The sequence below is a fragment of the Rana temporaria genome, chromosome 4 (genome assembly GCF_905171775.1).
Source record: "Rana temporaria chromosome 4, aRanTem1.1, whole genome shotgun sequence".
Classification (NCBI taxonomy): domain Eukaryota; kingdom Metazoa; phylum Chordata; class Amphibia; order Anura; family Ranidae; genus Rana; species Rana temporaria.
Window position 1 is genome coordinate 216134916 of NC_053492.1, and position 19588 is coordinate 216154503.

Below are 19588 nucleotides of genomic sequence, written 5' to 3' on the forward strand. Positions count from 1 at the left end.
ATGTGTGCCTCTTCTTCCAGGATCTCTTCACTCCTCCTGGGTGCACCCAAACCCTGGCACAGGGTCACCCCCCAGACTGGGGAGCTCCCAGTGGGCCATGACAGCCTCCACACTCTCACTCCAGCTCTTCCAGCCAACAACTCCTCCCCAGCTGGGCTGACCCTGGGTTTTTAAAGAAGCCTACCCCCTGTCAATCCAAGTTGGGGATTGGTCAAGGCTCTAGAATATCCCAGGCAGCGCCACCTATCCTCTCCTCCTTTCTTTCTAGCACCTTCTAGAAAGAAGAGGGAGGTGAAAGTGATGCTACCTGTGAATCACCCAGCCCTGCCCTGAGCCACTCCCAGCCCAGAATGAAAACAAACAGTCCCAGCCCCCAGCTAGGCCTGCCTAAATTCTCCTACTCTGCTAGAAAAAATACTCACTCTAGCACCTACCTAACTAGAGGGTGCTACATGTGGATATCTCATACCTGCACTTTCACCAAAACAAAGGGAAGCTAAAGCTGAATTAAAGCCTCTTAACCCCCCTGGCGATATTCCAGAGTCTGGCTCAGGGTTAGATTTCAGGACCAAAAGCGGTATCCCCGAGCCAGACTCGGGATCGCCTCGCAGCATCCACATGGCATGTTTTTTTCTGCATAGAAACCAATGAGCTTCCAGGTTTTATTACCAGGCCTAATTGAACAAGCTGGGGTTAGAAGCTCATCCGTTTCTATGCAGAAGTGAGCCTAATTTTGCGCTTTCCAGCTTTAGTAAATACACTTCATTGTGTACTTAAAACTGGGGTATGCCTGTACATCACAAGGACTCCTACACTGTTCTCTTCTCCCTCCCACTTAACCGCTTAAATACAGGGCATTTCCACCCCCTTCCTGTCCAGACCAATTTTCAGTTTTCAGCGCTGTCGCACTTTGAATGACAATTGCGCAGGCATGCAACACTGTACCCAAATGATTTTTTTCCCTACAAAGAGCTTTCATTTGGTGGTATTTGATCACCTCTGTGGTTTTTATTTTTTGCGCTATAAACAAAAGAGGAACGACAATTTTTAAAAAAACACAATATTTTTTTACTTTTTGATTTAATAGATTAATTTTTTTTTAAAAAAACAATATTTTTATAGCATCTACAAAATAAGGGATAGATTTATGGCATTTTTATATTTTTTTATTTTTTTACAAGTGACATTGCGACGACATATTGGACACTTTAAACACGTTTTTGGGACCATTCACATTTATACAGCGATTAGTGCTATAAAACTGCACTGATTACTGTGTAAATGTGACTGGCAGGGAAGGTGTTAACACTAGGGGGCGATCAAGGGGTTTAATATGTTCCTTAGTGAGTTATTCTAACTGTAGGGGGAGGGGACTCACAAGGGAAGGAGACTGATCTGTGTTCCTCTGTACTGGGAACACACATCGGTCTCCTCATCTCTGACAGGACATGGATCTGTGTGTTTACACACACACAGATCCATGGTCCTGCCATGATTGCGGGCAATCGTGGGTGCCCAGTGGACATCGTGGCCGCCCAGGACATCATATGACGTCCACCCGGAGGGAGGAGGATTCCTGCCGATGTCATTTTACAATGACTCGATAAGGAAGGGGTTAAAGGACTATGTGCACAATATCTGCCCACTTTAAGGGGAACTCTACTGAGATATTAACCAGTTCCCACCCAGCCTGATACAATATGGTGATTGGGTGGACCTCTCATCGATCTGTCATATAACGTCCTCCTGGACTGCGCCCCGCTCAAGGCCGCAGAGCTGTGCAGCAATGTGATCTGTCACCGGCTGCATTTTTTTTGCGCTGTCACCAGTCAGTGTCCCTGCACTGGTGACCGTATTTGTAAAAAAAAAAAAAAATGTTTTTTTTCATTTATTCATTTGTTCATTTTCCAAAAAAGTATGACAAAAAAATTACAACTTCAAAAAACGTGCCTCCTACTAAATACTTTGGACTGCCTGTTTTCAGGATTGATCCATTTTCAGAAATATGCCATAGTTTGTAGACTCTATAACTTTCACATAGACTAAATAATTTACACTGATTTGAGATATTTTTAGAAAATGTGTGTAGCATAATAGATTTTGACCTAAATATATGAAGAACAATTATGTATTTGCAAAATGTTATAATTGAAACAAAGAAGAACTTTTTTTTTTCAATATTTTCTATATTTTCTATATTTTTTCATTTATTTAGCAAAAAGTAAAAAAAAAAAAAAAAACAGTGGTGCTTAACCACTTAGGACCCGGACCAAAATGCTGCTAAAGGACCTTGCCCCTTTTTGCAATTCGGAACTGTGTCGCTTTAACTGACAATTGCGCGGTTGTGCGACGTGGCTCCTAAACAAAATTGGCGTCCTTTTTTTCCCACAAATAGAGCTTTCTTTTGGTGGTATTTGATCACCTCTGCGGTTTTTATTTTTTGCGCTATAAACAAAAATAGAGCGACAATTTAAAAAAAATGCAATATTTTTCTCTCCTGTACATAGTGCCTGCTGTCATACACTTCTCTCCTGTACATAGTGCCCACTGTCGCACCCTCCACACTCCTCTCCCGTACATACTGCTCACTGTCATACCCTCCACACTCCTCTCCTATACATAGTGCCCGCTGTCATTCCCTCCACACTCCTCTCCTATACATAGTGTTCACTGTCATACCCTCCACACTCCTCTCCTATACATAGTGCCCACTATCATACTGTCTACATTCCTCTCCTGTACATACTGCCAACTGTCATACCCTCCACACTCCTCTCCTGTACATACTGCCCCATCATACCCTCCACACTTCTCTCTGGTACGTACTACCCTCTGTCAAACCCCACACTCTTCCTGTACATACTGCCCATTGTCATACCCTTCACACTCCTTTCCTGTACATAGTGCCTTTTGCCGTACCCTTTGCACTCCTCTCCTGTACATAGTGCCCACTGTTAGACCCTCCACATTCCTCTCCCTCACCTGCACATACTTCCCACTTATATACCGTCCATACTAGTCCCCTATGTCGCTTACCCACAAAAACAGTTTTTTAAAATTATACTGAATATCCTCAATGTTACCAGCTCTAGAATAGACACACTTTTGTTAGTTCAATAAAGGAAATCTCAGTTCTCATATTTGTTCTGCCCCATTATTAGTACTCATTTAATTTTGTGATTACTACTATGATGTATAGAGGAACATCGGGGATCTCAGCTACTCTAAATACAGCACTTATATAAAAAAGTGTCCCTGAAAATATTTTTTAAATGTTGGCAACTGTGCACTTAGGCACTGCCCAAGGGCCACTGGGTCAGTAGGGGGCCCAATGAGAGGCTCCTGGGATCCTGTGATAATAAAGCGGTAGCAAACTTTTCTGACATTACTACTTTTTAGAGGCCCTGGGGTAGGTTATTCCACAATGTACAAGTATGCACAGCATATTAGCACATTAGTGTACACTTAAATTTTCAGACTGAGCCCTCCGGTGCTGCGCTGTGATGAATCAGGCGGGGCCCGGGCACTTCCATCTTCACCCGGTCTTCCTTCTGGGTTCTGTGCCTTTGGTCACTTGCCTTGGCCGGGCTGCGTTCATGTCATTGCCACGCATTTATTTATTATTTATAAAAGGCCCCACCAAAATCCTCAGCACCAGGCCCATGATGTTCTTAATCTGGCCCTGGCTGCCGACGTCGCTGGACTCCAGGACAGGTAAGTGCCCTAATATTAAAAGTCAGCAGCTGCACTATTTGTAGCTGCTGGCTTTTAATTTTTTTTTCTGGTGGAGATCCCCTTTAATTGAATAATAGTAAAGTGCTAATGCTAATATATACTAAATGTGCAAAAAACACAATCTGAGGAGTCTAACCACAAAGGGGCGGGGGGGGGGGGGGGGTTGGAGCACGTTGTCACCTGTGTGGATATAAATCCTTTCAGCGCTTTATGATTTGTAATAGTAAAACATTTCAATGTATCTCTTGATATATTTCTCACATTACCAAGAGATAATCCCTTGAGTTAATTGATTCAAGTGTCTGGACTACTAAGGAATATATGTATCCTAGCCTTTGCACAATACCTAGATAGTGTTAAGAAATATAATTTTTTTTTTTTTTGCCAAACCTGATTCAGTATTTAAAATGTGCTACTTTAGTAAACCAACCTCTAAATGGATAGCCAGCATTTTCACACGCTCACTCCACACTATGTAGCTACTATTTTTATTGAGAAAATAAATGGTCAATAATAATCAACTATATTTTTTTTTTATAATTGTAATTTTTATTAGATCAAAAAGAAAATAGTGTAACAAGACATTTTTAACTTTCACATGACAAAACATACATCAGGTAAACAGTGACATATTTATAAAAAGCTTAGAGAAAATATACATATGGCAATATAAAAACCTTTCTATTATGGTCTGCATATGTATCATCGATAATTATCAAAGGGCAAAAGCAAAGGATACAGGGTATATATCTGTGAATTCTCAGCTCACAATGAAGGGGCCTACAAAAGGATAATACAAAGAATACAAAATACTTTCAATTCTCATGTTGACCATAACACAAGCGGTCCCAAGGCTCCCAAACTTTATCAAACTGAGATACTGTGTCATGAACCGTGGCTGTAAGATATTCAATTTTCCTAACCTCTGCAACTAGTTGTAGAAATTACATGTGAGAGGGAGAAGTAGTGGACAGCCAGCACAATGGTATAGCCCTCTTGGCGGCCAAGAGTATGCATGAGGTCAAGCATTTGACAGATTTTGAGATACCTGGGAATGGGAGACCTAGTAAATAATGGATTCAGAGGGAGAGGTAAGCCTGTTGCAGTTTGAAGCAATTGCGTAACCTCAGACCAGAATGCCTGTATAAGTGAACAGGACCAGAAAATATGAAAATGAGAGCCTATCTCTGTACCACATCTCCAACTCTTAAGCCTCGTACACACGCTCGGTATTCTCGGCAGTTCTGCCAGCAGTTTTCTTGCTGGTTCTTGCCGAGAAAACCAAGCGTGTTTACTAGGCTTAGGAGTTGGAGATGTGGTACAGACATAGGCTCTCATTTTCATATTTTCTGGTCCTGTTCACTTATACAGGCATTCTGGTCTGAGGTTATGCAATTGCTTCAAACTGCAACAGGCTTGTACAAGGCTTTAAGGTTTCTCGTCTGGAAATCTGCCCAGAAAAATAGAGACCCTGACCCTGAGATTCTTGTCGGCCTGTTTCCAAACGAGAAACTTGAGCGTCTGTATACTTACCTGTCGCCGTGGAAACCCGTGCATGCTCGAAATTACTTTAACACATGCGCGGTAGCTTCCTAGGCATAGGTAGGGTGCAGCAAGACGGCGGCGAATGTTACGAGAGCACGCTCGTCGTAAGCGATGACGTCACCGCGTTCTTGCCTTACAAAAGAACAGCGGTTCTTTTTAAAGGAGCGTCTGTACACTTGGGCAGCAGGAGATTCTTGCCAAGACAGATTCTGGCCCGTGTGTACGAGGCTTTAGGAGAGAGGGCTGGATTCACTTGATGAATGCGCTTGGGAGTTTTATACCAAAACATTAATTTTCACTGCTGTTTCCCTCTGGGCTACACATTTAGAGGATTTGAAAGTTGATGACCATATATTAGCCCAGATTCGCAGGGGAATAGGGCATCCCAATAGCAAATTCCACTTGCGCATATACAAGTGCATATCCGCTAATACTTCTGCGGATTCATGCAAAATATGGTATACCTGATGGTCTCACAGGACATGATGGTCCAAAAAAAAAAAACAGTCCAGGATTTTTTTTGGACCATCATGTCCTGTGAGACCATCGGGTAACCAGCTATGTTCGTCTGTGGTATACTCCATTCCTCTGCCATTTGGTCACTCTTGCTACAGCCATTGCAGACACATATAGGATTGCCCAGGTTCCATCGTGGTTTTACCACACAAAGCTCTGTTTGACTCATCTGAACGTAGGTTCTCCTGGGTTCAAACTCTCTGGTAAGACCCTTACCTATCGGTGGTGGTTTCTCTTCACGTTAATTCATTTCAACGCTCCTTTAACTCTAGCACCTCTTTGAAGTTATCACCAGGCTTTGGAATTCACCAATATTATTGCTGGACCATTCTATAGTCAGATTTGTATTTTTACACTATTCGTGTTTTTCACATATGGACATGTATTTATATATTTATGTATTTATGTGGACATTTTCACTTCACTTTTATTGTCATATTTGTAATTTGAAGTTTTATGCCAACCTAACTTAATTAGCGCTACATTTAGAACAATCTGGGATAGCAGGAAAACACTGTCACATGACACTACTTCTAAAGGCTTGTTTCCATGCATTGCTCAATAGAAGCTAACACCAGTCTGAATCAAATCATATTTTTATGACCTGTACAGTATTTGTGAATTGGGTTTTATACTAATGTTATTATAATGGCTGTTAGAATAACACCTTTAATGGTATGTCTCATGGTGCATGTTGTGTGCCAAGAAAATAATGACCAAACAAGAGAAATCACTGTATGAGCACAAAATATACTTGGTTTTAAAAAAGAAAAGAAAACTAGTGAAGTCACCACATCTAATGGCTGGTAAGTGTGCAATATATAAAATTTTTGTTCTTGGGTTACTAATACTTTACAGACAGCAATACGTGACTATTATTGCTGATTTGCAAAGCAATCACGTTTCTTTATCATAACCTTGATTTCTAAACAGCTGCCTGTTTTATCTTAGGTTCGAGTGCCATTGGATGAGGATTTTCCATTGTATTTTCTTTCTTCGTATAAATGGCCTCAGTATATTCACAGGCCTTTGGATCAAAAGAATTGTGCAGCATCCTGGGCATTTTCAACAGCAAGTAATATATAAACTTTATTACATTATATTATTTATTGCAAAGGTAAATAAATTGTAAGAATAGAATTCTCAGCTTCTACGTAGCCCTGTACCTACAAATGGTTCATCCGATGAAAATGGACCAATGGATTTTTTCATCAGATATCCGATTAAGCTGACTTTCATCAGTCTTGCCTACACACCATTGGTTAAAAATCTGATCGTGTCCAACGCAGTGACGTAAAACACAACGATGTGCTGAGAAAAATGAAGCTTAATGCTTGCGAGCATGCGTCGACTTGATTCTGAGCATAAATCAATGGAAGGAATATATGGACAGCCGCACACCAAAATCAACCTTGAAAGGTAGCCTTTATTGGTGCAAAAGGATAAAAAGCACTACAAAACACAGCACAGCAATCAGTGGGATATAAAAAGCTGATGAGTTTCGCACAGAGGTCTAGTGCTTAGTCATAGCTATGGGTTTTCTGAAGGCGCCTTGAGGGTCCTACTATATCCCAGTTCTGCTGCTGCTGGTGTAGGCATAGTGATATCCATAAACAGGCTGGTATTCTGAGGATAAGATGTATGGATGATGAGATCAACACTGAACAGTGGACAAGCTGATGAGCACGTCTGAGCTGGCGATCAAATGATGCAAAGTCCAAGGCAACAAATGAAGAAAGAAAAAACGCCGCTCCAGATGAGTGCAATGAGCAATCAATGTTTTACAGTATTACACTATGCGAGTTCTTTTTTTACCGTTATGTTGCCATCAAATATGAGAGAAGTTTACTATTGGGAGCTTAAAGATCCTGGATTGAGACCCCAAAGGGGAAGGTGCTACTTGGTCCAATTGGGGGCCGCTCTGGGTGTAACCGGTGGAGGGTCCATGTGGTGTTAAGTCACTCATTTGTTATCATTCACCATTGGATTGTGTGTGGACAGCATTGGTTTCCAGAAGATATCACTGGATTAATGGACTTTGCCTGATATATATACAGTCCTGACCAAAAGTTTAAGACCACTTGAAAAATGGCAAAAAACCTACTTGGAACCTTGTTAAGATCCAACAATGTAAAATATGATGTTTTGCCATTTTTCAAGTGGTCTTAAACTTTTGATCAGGACTGTATATGTGTTATAATTTTTGTAACCACTAGAGGTCACTGGTTGTACATATTAAAACGGAGCTCCACCCTAAAGTGAAACTCCCACTGATCGAAACCCTCCTCCCCTCCGGTGTCACATTTGACACCTTTCAGGGGGAGGGGGTGCAGATACCTGTCTAAAGACAGGTATCATGCGCCGTAGGGAATCGGGCAGTGAAGCCAGTGCGCTTCACTTCCTGGTTCCCTCACCGAGGATGGCGGGAAGGGGAGGCAGAGTGACGAGCGATCGCTCGTCCTCTGCTGCGGACGGCGCTGAACTCCAGGACAGGTAAGTTTCCTAATATTAAAAGTCAGCAGCTGCAGTATTTGTAGCTGCTGGCTTTTAATATTTTTTTTTTCAGCGGACATCCACTTTAATGTTATTTGATATATGTGTTATAATTTTTGTACCCACTAGAGGTCATTGGTTGCACATACCACTTTTATTATGACATATAATATATTTTTGGTATCATATGCAATACTCCCACTAGGGGTCACTACTTTATTTTATTTATTTTGTATTTACATTACATTGTATTTTTTTGGAAAAGAGGGGGGCGCTTCACATATTTTTATTTTTGTTGTTGGTGAATTGTCTCCACCAACAGAATTGATAGTGTGCCATAGATCTAAGACCCTTAGTAGCCCAAGGAGAATGCCCTCTTCCCTATCAGATACCTGCCACACTGCTTTAGTATTGTTAAACACTTAAGGGGAGATTTACTAAAACTGGTGCCCAGAGAATCAGGTGGAGCTGTTCATAGTAACCAATCAGCTTCTAAACTCAGCTTGTTCAATGAAGATTTGACAGTAAATCCCTGTACACACAAGTTGAACATTAGCCAAAATCAGCTGGTACAGTAAAAACTGTCCGGCATTCGGCCTGTGTGTGCAGGTCAATGTATGCCAGAAGTCAATCTCATGACCGGCTTCTGTCAAAGAAGCATGCTGGAAAACCAGCAGTTATTCGCCATCCAATCAGCGCTTAAAGCCAATAGTTTTGAGCGCTGACCTATGCATTCTGGTGGCGGGGGCAGAACGCAATGGCACATTGGGGAGATCACTGTAATAACACTGCATGGTTATTACTGCAAGCTCCTTTGGGCTAAAGCTTTCTGAGTTGAAAGAAAAAAAAATAACTTATCGTACGTACCAGGTATAACACCTAGTAGCTTAATCAGCATTACTACCAGTCTATTAGTATTTTCAGCAGTATGTCAGCAATGGTAGCCTTCACATTAAATGTCCTTTCATTTTAATTCCTTTGAAAAATCTGCTTCACTTTGGTTTCTATCTACTGTAAATAATGTAGTGCGACTAATAAACCTCTAATAACGCTGCACTGTAAAAAGATTAACCTAAATTCTGTAACCTAAAGAATAATATAGAATTCCATTTATAAGAAATATATCTATAATGTTAATAGATTCCATAGGGCTCTAAAACAATGATAGAAATTCAAAGCATGAAGTGTTAAAGTTCATTAAAATGTTCATGTAACAGTGTCACACAATATGACTACAAATAGCTGTTTCAATCGTGCAGGAAAGATGATGTGATTATCCCACTCCACAAGCAATCACCTCAAGTGCTCACCCTATGTGAGTCTCACTCACCACACAGTAAATGCTCGGCATAAATCGTTCAGAATGCACCACTCCTTCTGAAGAGTCTTCCCATACACTGAGAATGATAATCCTGTGGTTCCTCAGATATTGGGAAAAGAAAAGGGAACTTGCATACTGTATTACTATAAAACACATTACAAACATACAATAATGACTTACAAACATAAAGATGTCAAAGGCCTATCATATATCTCAGCTGATCACTTAGCTGGGCAATTGGCTGTCCCACACATCCTTGGCAACACCTCCAGGATAATGGGGTTTATTTACGAAAGGCGAATCCACTTTGCACTGAAAGCGCACTTGGGAAGTGCAGTCGCTGTAGATCTGAGGGGGACATGCAAGGAAAATAAAAAAAACAGCATTTTAGCTTGCACATGATTGGATGATAAAATCAGCAGAGCTTCCCCTCATTTCAGATCTACCCCTTAGATTTAAGTGCAGTGCAAAGTGGATTTGCCTTTCGTAAATAACCCCCAATGTGTTGTGTCAATACAGATTGCCGTGCAGCTACACTTGGGGCAGCATTTTATTCACTGACTTTTTTCAAAGGGCTGAGGCCTCGTACACACAACCATTTTCCTCGACAGAATCCATCAAGAAACTTGGTGGCAGAGCTTTTTTGCCGAGGAAAATGGTCGTGTGTATGTTTTTCGTTGAGAAAATTGTCGTGGAACTCGACAAGAAAAAAAGAGAAAAAGTTCTCTTTTTCCTCCTGGGGAGTCTCAATTTCCTCATCGTGTTCCTCGTCGGGCTGGTTTATTTAACGAGAAACACATTCGTGTGTATGCTTGGAAACCCGTGCATGCTCAGAATGAGACGGGAGCGCACCTTCGGTAAAAGTAGCGTTCGTAAAGGAGATTGCACATTTGTCACGCTGTAACGGACTGAAAAGCACGAATCGTCTCTTACCAAACTTTTACTTAACACGCAGTAACATGACATTAGCAAATGCAGCTCCAAGGGTTGTGCCAGTGGAATCAAACTTCCCCTTTATAGTGCCGCCGTACGTGTTCAACGTAACTGCGTTTGAGAACGACGAGATTTGGTCTTGACAGTGTGTACGCAAAGAAAGCTTGTCAAGATTCTCGACAAGTCTAACAAGGATCTCATCAAGGAAAACGATGTTTCATTTACGACGAGTTCCTCAGTCGTGTGTACAAGGCCTTAGCCACATGGCACGGCAACTGTTATTGCAAAGCTGCAAAACTTTATTTTCCGAGTGATGTGTATTTCATTAATATTTCAAGCTGTTTAAATGTCCCTAATTAATAGTATTTCATTATATTTTCTTCATTAAATATGATTGTTCTAGTTTAAATATAAAATGCAAATATACATGTATTTTACATCTCATTTTCCCAGTACCTGTTGATAATGAGTTTCTTTGAGTATATTATACCAGCAGTTAAAGTCTCAAAGGGTAGAAAAATCTCAAAGATAGAATGTTTTTTCTATTTTCAGTGGTAAATGATTGAAAAAAAAAAATCAAACATCCTTGTTTCAAACACATCCTATTTCATGACATGAGCACAGTTAAAGAGGGTCTGCCAGTGACATTACCACCCCTCAAGTCAACTATGTGATAACACACACTAAGTTTTTCCAATCATTTTCCTGGCCAATGGGAGGACAAAGAGGAAGAATGCCTCATCCCAGTGCAAACACACCATGATGAGGCTTTGCACACTTTAATATTTTCCCACTGTGTATCACATTTCAGAAATTTTAGAATATGTAATGAATCAATTTCATTAAATAAATGTGTGGTTTCCTTGACACATTAGGCATGCAAGCTGGTATTTCTGTTGCAAGAGTGTTGCTAGCATGTAAATAGGGATGAGCCAATGACTCAAACATCGGGAGTTCGTTTGCTTGCAAACAAACAAAACATATAGGGCGTTCGTGGGAAATTAGAGCGCCACGGGACGCCCCATAATGCACTGCGAGATTGCAGTGCATTGACATCTGATGATTGGACCTGACCTGCATGATTTGGCCAATCACAACGCACTCTGCTGTGAGAGACATAATTGGCCAAAGGCAGGGTGCTTTTGGCCAAACATGGCTCAGGGGGACTAAGTCCACAATGCACACTATACAGTATAAGGCTGCTTACATAGTGTGTGTACAGAGATAGATTGAGCTAGATTAGGCTGGCAGGTCAGTTGTGCTCATAAATTTACATACCCTGGCAGAATTTATGATTTCTTGGTCATTTTTGGTAGTAATGGCTTTCTTCTGGTGACTCAACCATTTCTTCAAATGCCTCCATATTTTGCATCTGGAAACAGTCCCGTATTTCACCTGAAGTTATTTGTGGGTTTTTCTTTGCATTCCCAACAATTTTCCTGGCAGTTGTGGCTGAAATTGTAGTTGGTCTACCTGATCGTGGTTTGGTTTCAACAGAACCCCTAATTTTCCACTTCTTGATTAGAGTTTGAACACTCTAAATTCCTTGGATATCTTTTTCTATCCCTTTCCTGTTTTATACAGTTCAACTGTATGGGTGGTGCCCCCTCTCTCCTGCCACCTGCCACCCCCTCTATCACCAAAATAGGTAAACATTGAGCTCCATGCTTGGTGTTCGCAGTTCACCCAGCTGTGTTAGGAAAGCAAATTACTATTCGCTTTCCTAACACTGACCCGCCTTTCTGCCAATCAGGTGCTCAGGTCTGTTATCCATCACATGATTGTGTGAAATGACAGGTGATGTGATTGGACGCCTATCAGGCAGAGGACAGAAAGAGAGGATGGAATAAGACATCTAAGAGCATAGAGGACACTGGACACTACCTGCCGCCGTCACCCGCTGCCTCACCGACATAGGATAAGTGCCGGGCAGACAGTGGGCGAGCAAGGGGGGCACACTGGCAGCATTTGATGGCACAGTGGCAGCATTTGATGGCACAGTGGCAGCATTTGATGGTGCAGTGGCAGCATTTGATGGGCACAGTGGCAGCATTTGATGGGCACAGTGGCTGCATTTGATTGGCACAGTGCCTGCGTTTGATGGCACAGTGGCAGCATTCGATAGCACAGTGGCTGCGTTTGATGGGCACAGTGGCAACTATTGATGGGCACAGTGGCGCTTGATGCGCTTGATGGCACAGTGGCGGCAATTGATGGGCACAGTGGCTGCACTTTGATGGCACAGTGGCTGCTTTTGATGGCACAGTGAGGCTGCAATTGATGTTTTTTTTTCTGAATTTTTCAGTTTGTTTTAGCCCCCCAAACAATTGTGAGCACCAGCCACAGCTGTTGGTAGATCTATGAAACTGCATATATATTTCTAACATAAAATGTTAACCTCAGTATTAAAATAGGGACAGTTTCCTTAAAACACATTCTAGCCAAGAATATACAAACTTGTTACCTCGCAGAAGTGGGCCTTCTTCCATGGGCCCACAGAAATGCATACCTGTGTTTGTGCCAGTGCGCTTTAACACATTACCCCAGCATGGAAACTGAACTGTCAAAGACAACTCCTGGTCTCATTATAACGTTTGGGAGCTGGGAGAACTGGCGTTTAATCATGTGATAACTGATATAGACAATCTTGCATTTCACTTCTCTGTGAGGAAGAAAATATATTGTATTTTTTCTGCTCTTTAGAAGAGAAGTCTGTGAAACAGTCCTTAAGAAAATGAAAAATAATAAATAATACCTTATGCACACAGATTCTGGGAGGCTAAAATAAAGTATGCTTAGCATAAAATTCTCTGTGTTTTCTTGTGCTTTTTGGTAGCGTTTTTACTGTTTTTGGCCAGTTTTACTTGGATAATGAAAATAAAAAAGGAGTTATCTATTAAAATTTACAATGCAAAGGAAGACTCAATTTATACTTAAAAAACAAGGTATAACTCATATGAATACACAAAGTAGCTGCAAAGATATATACACTTTTACTAATACATACCACAGTTGCAGCAGGCGGCTCAGATGCCTGACGAGTCGCGTCCCATTCTATGCAATAGAACCGTTCTAATAGGACCGACACAAGTCGCTCCGACTTAGAAAAAGGTTCTTGTACGACTTCGGGGGTGACTCGGGGCAATTTGCATTGACTTCTATACAGAAGTCATTTTGCTAATCGCCTCTGACGTCGTCTTCAGGACGACTTGCCGAGTCGCCCCCAAAGTCTTGCCGCCGCAGTGTGAACCGGCTCTAAGGATTGTAGAAGGCTCAGTAATTACCTCCTGCCAGTCCCTTTGTGTATTCAGACCTTGTTTATTCCAAACCACTCTTTATGCATCCCTGCTTTGTCCCTGAGACATAAAGGAAGCTGTGCTAATGCACAGCACAGCATTTTCCTGTAGTCAGTCTGTGATGCCAATGACTGATAAGCACTATCTTTCTTGATTGACAGCAGCTGCCAGCAGAAGCCACTGTCACTTGAGCGTCTGTACATTTAAGACAGCAGTCGCATTCCCTTACCTAGCTAAGCTAAAATGTCCCAAATGTGTCCCAAGGTGAGCTCACAAAGGCTGATTGGACTCCAGAACAACTGCGCAGTGATAGATTACCTTTTAAGGGCAATATAGTAAAGATGGCTATATATTAGTAGAACTTTTTTTTTACATTTTCATTTTGGGAATGTTTGTTTGATTTTCTAATCGCTAATGGGGTCAAATTGCCATTCATTTTTGACCACAGCGACAATAAATTCAAAGATGCAGGATGGAAAAAAAAACCATACAAACAGGTTTTTAATAGTGTATATGGTTTTTGTTTGGAAAATTGCATTTATTCCAAAATCAAATGTTGCAAGCAAACAAAATTTTGACGCACTTTCAAGCGACATTCATCCAATCATTGAATGTACAAAGAATTTCCATACGATTGTTCATATGTAAATTCATACAAATATTTGTTTTGCTTAAAATCTACTAGGTATAACCAGCTTAACAAATGTATTGTCTCTTTGGGATACTACACAATGAAAAAATAACAGGTGTGTGGTCCACTTGAGATAATTCACTTTGATAAAGTCTCTTCCCAGATAGTTTGCTTTATTTAGCAGATGATACTGTAAAGCAATTGTTTGTATTTATTTCTGTATACAGCTGAACTTTCCCTGAGTATGCAATACAGTAAAACCTTTGTTTGAGATTAACTTGGTTTGAGAGCGTTTTTTCAAGACAAGCAACATTTTTTTTTATAAATTTTGACTGCTATCAAAGCCTATTGCATTAGGGCGTGCACCCCAAAGCTCAAACACATATGCAGTGTCAGTAGAACAGTGGACAGTGTCATATGGTCAGAGATTGGTGTCAGTAGGGCAGTGGGCAGCAGTGCCGGGACAAGGCCATCTGGTGCCCAAGGCAAAGATGGCAAATTGAGCCCCCCCCCCCGGGTATAAAGAAAGAGGCAGTGTCTTTTCAAAACCAGAAAACGCTATAAACAATACAACACTACAATACAATACTGCAGCCCTGTCACAGTATATGTACTGCAGCGGGTCGGCAAATGGTTAAAGTGTAAGTTCACCTTACAGAAAATCTGTAAGGTGAACTTGCACTGAACCCCCCCCCTCCGGTACTGCTAACCTGGAGTCCAGCAATTTTTAATTGAAATTCCTGTGGCTTTCTCTCCTCTTTGCCCGAGTTAGCCGATTCATTCATTCATAGATGCCCATCTGCTTACTTTGTTATTGACTGCCTGTTTGGTTCCTCCTCTCCCCCGGCAACTCTCTATGGTCCTCTCTCCTCCCGGCCGGCCTCTCGGTGACATGACGTCACGCCTCCCGAGACTCGGAAGTGCCTGACGGGCTGAGATTACTATGCCTGACAGTGAAGCGGAGGCCGGGTTCTTTGCTTGTATCGGGGTGCAGGAGAGCACTCTGCACATCTTTGCAAGCAGGTGCTGCTCTACAGTGTTGTAGGGGTGGCTGGCGATAGTCATAGTCACTTGTTACCCAGAAAGTTGAACAGCACACTGCCAGCACTGTGCCCCCTTCCTACAATAAATTGCTTCCCCCCTACCGCCCAAAACAGGGGGAATCTGCACCACACGGGGTGATTAGGGTGTGCCCCTGTCACACCCTGTGCGCACGCCTATGCTTGATATACAAGCGATGTCTTGATATACAAGTAGAGTCATGTGACAACAGAGTATAAAAGAGAAGAGAGGCGCATATAAGTGCCGGTTCACACGGGGGAAACCTGACTTACAGTGCGACTTTGAGCAACTTACAATGCGACTTAAAGTTGTCTCCAGGACAGGTGACTTTGACTATGGCCAATTACAGAGTAATCAGCTCTGTGGGAGGGAGGGGTTTGCTTGGGTAAACAATTTTATTTTTCCTGTAAAGTCTCTTTAATATAGATGGAGATCCGACTTGGAGGCAACTTCCATTGAAATCTATGGGTACAAGTTGCCTAGAAGTCGCCTTGAAGTAGTACAGGAACCATTTCTGAAGTCGGAGCAACTTCAGTAGTGTACATTAAGTTCTCATTTACTTCTTTGGCATTTCTTATGTCCAGCAACTTGGGGCGATTTGAGGATTTACAAGTCGGATCCCAAGTTGCTATAGTGTGAACCGGCACTTAGTGTAGCCATATTGTTACATTTAATGAGGGTACAACATTTAGCAACATATTGCTAGACTTAGAGGCGCCTCTCTTTTGATCTTTCTCGTTATGATAGTAGAGATGCAAAAAAATGCTCTGTAGAATTTTTGTAAAAATAAATTATGGCTAATTTTAATATGAATATGTGCTCTTCTTATTGCAGGTGTTGCAGCAGATCGGATAGCAATACACTCTGAGGGCCACTACACATCAAACCTCTCTCCCCAACATTTAATCTCTTGTAATGTTCACAATCAAAATGGGTGCAGGGGAGGACACATAGATGGTGCTTGGTGGTTCCTGAGAAAACGTGGGTAAATATATTTTTAAAAATAGAACATATGTGGAACAAATTCTAATTTAAAGTAAACTAAGTAAAGTAAATTGGTCATAAATTGTTTATATTTGGTCATAAAAAAAAATATTTTCCTTTTAGGGCTCTCTTACATTCATGTAATACACTCTGAATACAGCGTACAGTTTTGTACTTATCTGTATCTCAGTCTGCATTATGCACTAGCAGTGCTTGCGCAGAACAAGCTGTATATGTGGCACCAGTGAACCAATGACTGATCAGTCTGTCAATGGAGGTGGCCAGTAGGGTCCCTGGACACATGTAAACATTATACAAATGCACAGGATGCCATTAAGACCTTGCATATTTTGAATACCATAGAAAAGGAAAAAATCGTGCTACCCCTTAACCAAGTGAAAACTAAAATCAAAAATCACCAAATTAAGAGTGTCAAAGGATTAAAACAGTGATATGTAGATGTTGGAGGAGGCCAGTCTCATGTCGGAGGACATCAGGCAGGGTACTTATACTGGTGATTTGCAACTTCAGGCTGGATGAGATCCACTGATTTAAGATTGATTTTTTCCTGATCTGCATTGTGGGAGTGAGACTTCTAATTATACACGCTTAACGATCCCCTGTCATAAGGGATCAAGGCAAGTCGGTAAGGAGCCATCATTATTCACTGGTGGAGGATTCATCACTTTTTGTTTGGACACGCTGTTTTCATCGGATTTTGGATCTTTGCACAGAACACGGGTGTACAGCATATTGACATAGCATTTATGGACTATAATTTTGTATATTTTTTAATATAGTATTCATATATACTGATTTCTATGCCAAATTTTTTGTTTTCTGCAACATATCACTATTGACACATGTTTATTGTTTGGCATGTGATTGTTTATGGCAATTGATGTTTTTCACTACTTATTCATTTAATAGTGACACATTTGACATGTTATCATAAGTCATTGGTCACACATCTACATATCACTGTTTTGTTCCTTTGACACTCTTAATTTGGTGATTTTTGATTTTAGTTTTCACTTGGTTAAGGGGTAGCGCGATTTTTTCCTTTTCTATTATTTTTGCTCTTGTACCGATTGTTTACATGCTAATCACAGCTCCCAATATGAATATACTGTAATCTGTGTTACAGTTGTTTTTTTCCCTTTTTTGTACTTTTAGCGTGTTTTTTCCCATTTTTTCCATATTTTTAATACCAAATGCCAAATATGCAAGTAATTGGTCATAAAAGGGGCATGGGGGCTCGGGTACTGCCCTGGAGGATGTGTATCAATGCAAATAAATAGAAAAAAAACAATTGTTTTTTCAGGAGAAGTGATTTTAAATGCCTTTAAATATAGTGTGGAGGGTCCGTCACTTAGTCTGCCTGTAAAGTGATACATTTTTGCATTCTAAAAATGCCTCTAAATTCAACTGCCTAGAAACAACTGTAAACGACCCTGTGTACTGATAAGATAACATAGAGGAGAGTTTAGGGGCAGCTAAAAAAACACCCTATTACTCCTAAACGTCTGTTTAGCAGTAGCAGTATACATGAGGCCCTAACCGCTGGCAACAAAAGTGAGTAAACCCCTAAGTGAAAATGTCCAAATTGGGCCCAATTAGACGTTGTCATGTGACTCGTTAGTGTTACATGGTCTCAGGTGTGAATGGGGAGCAGGTGTGTTAAATTTGGTGTTATCACTCTCACTCTCTCATACTGGTCACTGGAAGTTCAACATGGCACCTCATGGGAAAGAACTCTCTGAGGATCTGAAAAAAAGAATTGTTGCTCTACATAAATATGGCCTAGGCTATAAGAAGATTGCCAAGACCCTGAAAGTGAGCTGCAGCACAGTGGCCAAGACCATACAGCAGTTTAACAGGACAGCTTCCACTCAGAACAGGCCTCGCTATGGTCGACCAAAAGGGGTTGAGTGCACATGCTTAGCGCCATATACAGGGGTTGTCTTTGAGAAATAGATGTATGGGTGCTGACAGCATTGCTGCAGAGGTTGAAGGGGTGGGGGGTCAGCCTGTCAGTGCTCAGACCATAAGCCGCACATTGCATCAAATTGGTCTGTATGGTTGTCGTCCCAGAATAAGCCTCTTCTAAAGATGATGCACAAGAAAGCCTACAAACAGTTTGCTGAAGACAAGCAGATTAAGGACATGGATTACTGGAACCATGTCCTGTGGTCTGATGAGACCAAGATAAACGTATTTGGCTCAGATGGTGTCAACCGTGTGTGGCAGCAACCAGGTGAGGACTACAAAGACAAGTGTGTCTTGCCTGCAGTTAAGCATGGTTGTGGGAGTGTCATGGTCTGGGGCTGCATGAGTGCTGCCAGCACTGGGAAGCTACAGTTCATTGAGGGAACCATGAATGCTGATATGTACTGTGACATACATATCCCTCTTCAGAGACTGGGCTGCAGGGCAGTATTTCAACATAACGACCCCAAACACACCTCCAAGACAACCACTGCCTTGCTAAAGAAGCTAAGGTAAGGGTGATGGACTGGCTAAGCCTGTCTCCAGACCTAAACCCTATTGAGCATCTGTGGGGCTTCCTCAAACAGAAGGTGGAGGAGCGCAAGGTCTCTAGCATCCACCAGCGCTGTGATGTCATCATGGAGGAGTAAAAGAGGACCCCAGTGTCAACCTGTGAAGCTCTGGTGAACTCCATGCCCAAGAGGGTTAAGGCAGTGCTGGAAAATAATGGTGGCCACACCAAATATTGACACTTTGGGCCCAATTTGGACATTTTTACTTAGGGGTGTACTCACTTTTGTTGCCAGCGGTTTAGACATTAATGGCTGTGTGTTAAGTTATTTTGAGGGGACAGCAGATTTACACTGCTATAAAAGCTGTACACTCACTACTTTACATTGTAGCAAAGGGTAATTTCTTCAGTGTTGTCACATCAAAAGATATAATAAAATATAAAATGTGACCCTCCATTTATGGTAGGAGTGTGATCAGATTCGCCCTTTCTGGAACCAGATTTTTGACATATACAATGACACGTATGATGACTCTCTCATTCCCTCCCCTAAGGTGGCCCTCCTATCCACC

At 41.5% G+C, this 19588-nt stretch overlaps 1 protein-coding gene across 1 annotated transcript in view; it reads left to right on the forward strand.

Annotated features, from left to right (window-relative positions):
* TINAG (tubulointerstitial nephritis antigen) overlaps positions 1–19588 on the forward strand; it is a 106629-nt gene that overhangs the window by 55902 nt on the left and 31139 nt on the right. Inside the window, exons 5-6 of the mRNA XM_040349841.1 lie at positions 6748–6871; positions 16367–16517. Of these exons, the coding sequence (XP_040205775.1) occupies positions 6748–6871; positions 16367–16517 (275 nt within the window). The remainder of the gene's footprint in view (positions 1–6747; positions 6872–16366; positions 16518–19588) is intronic.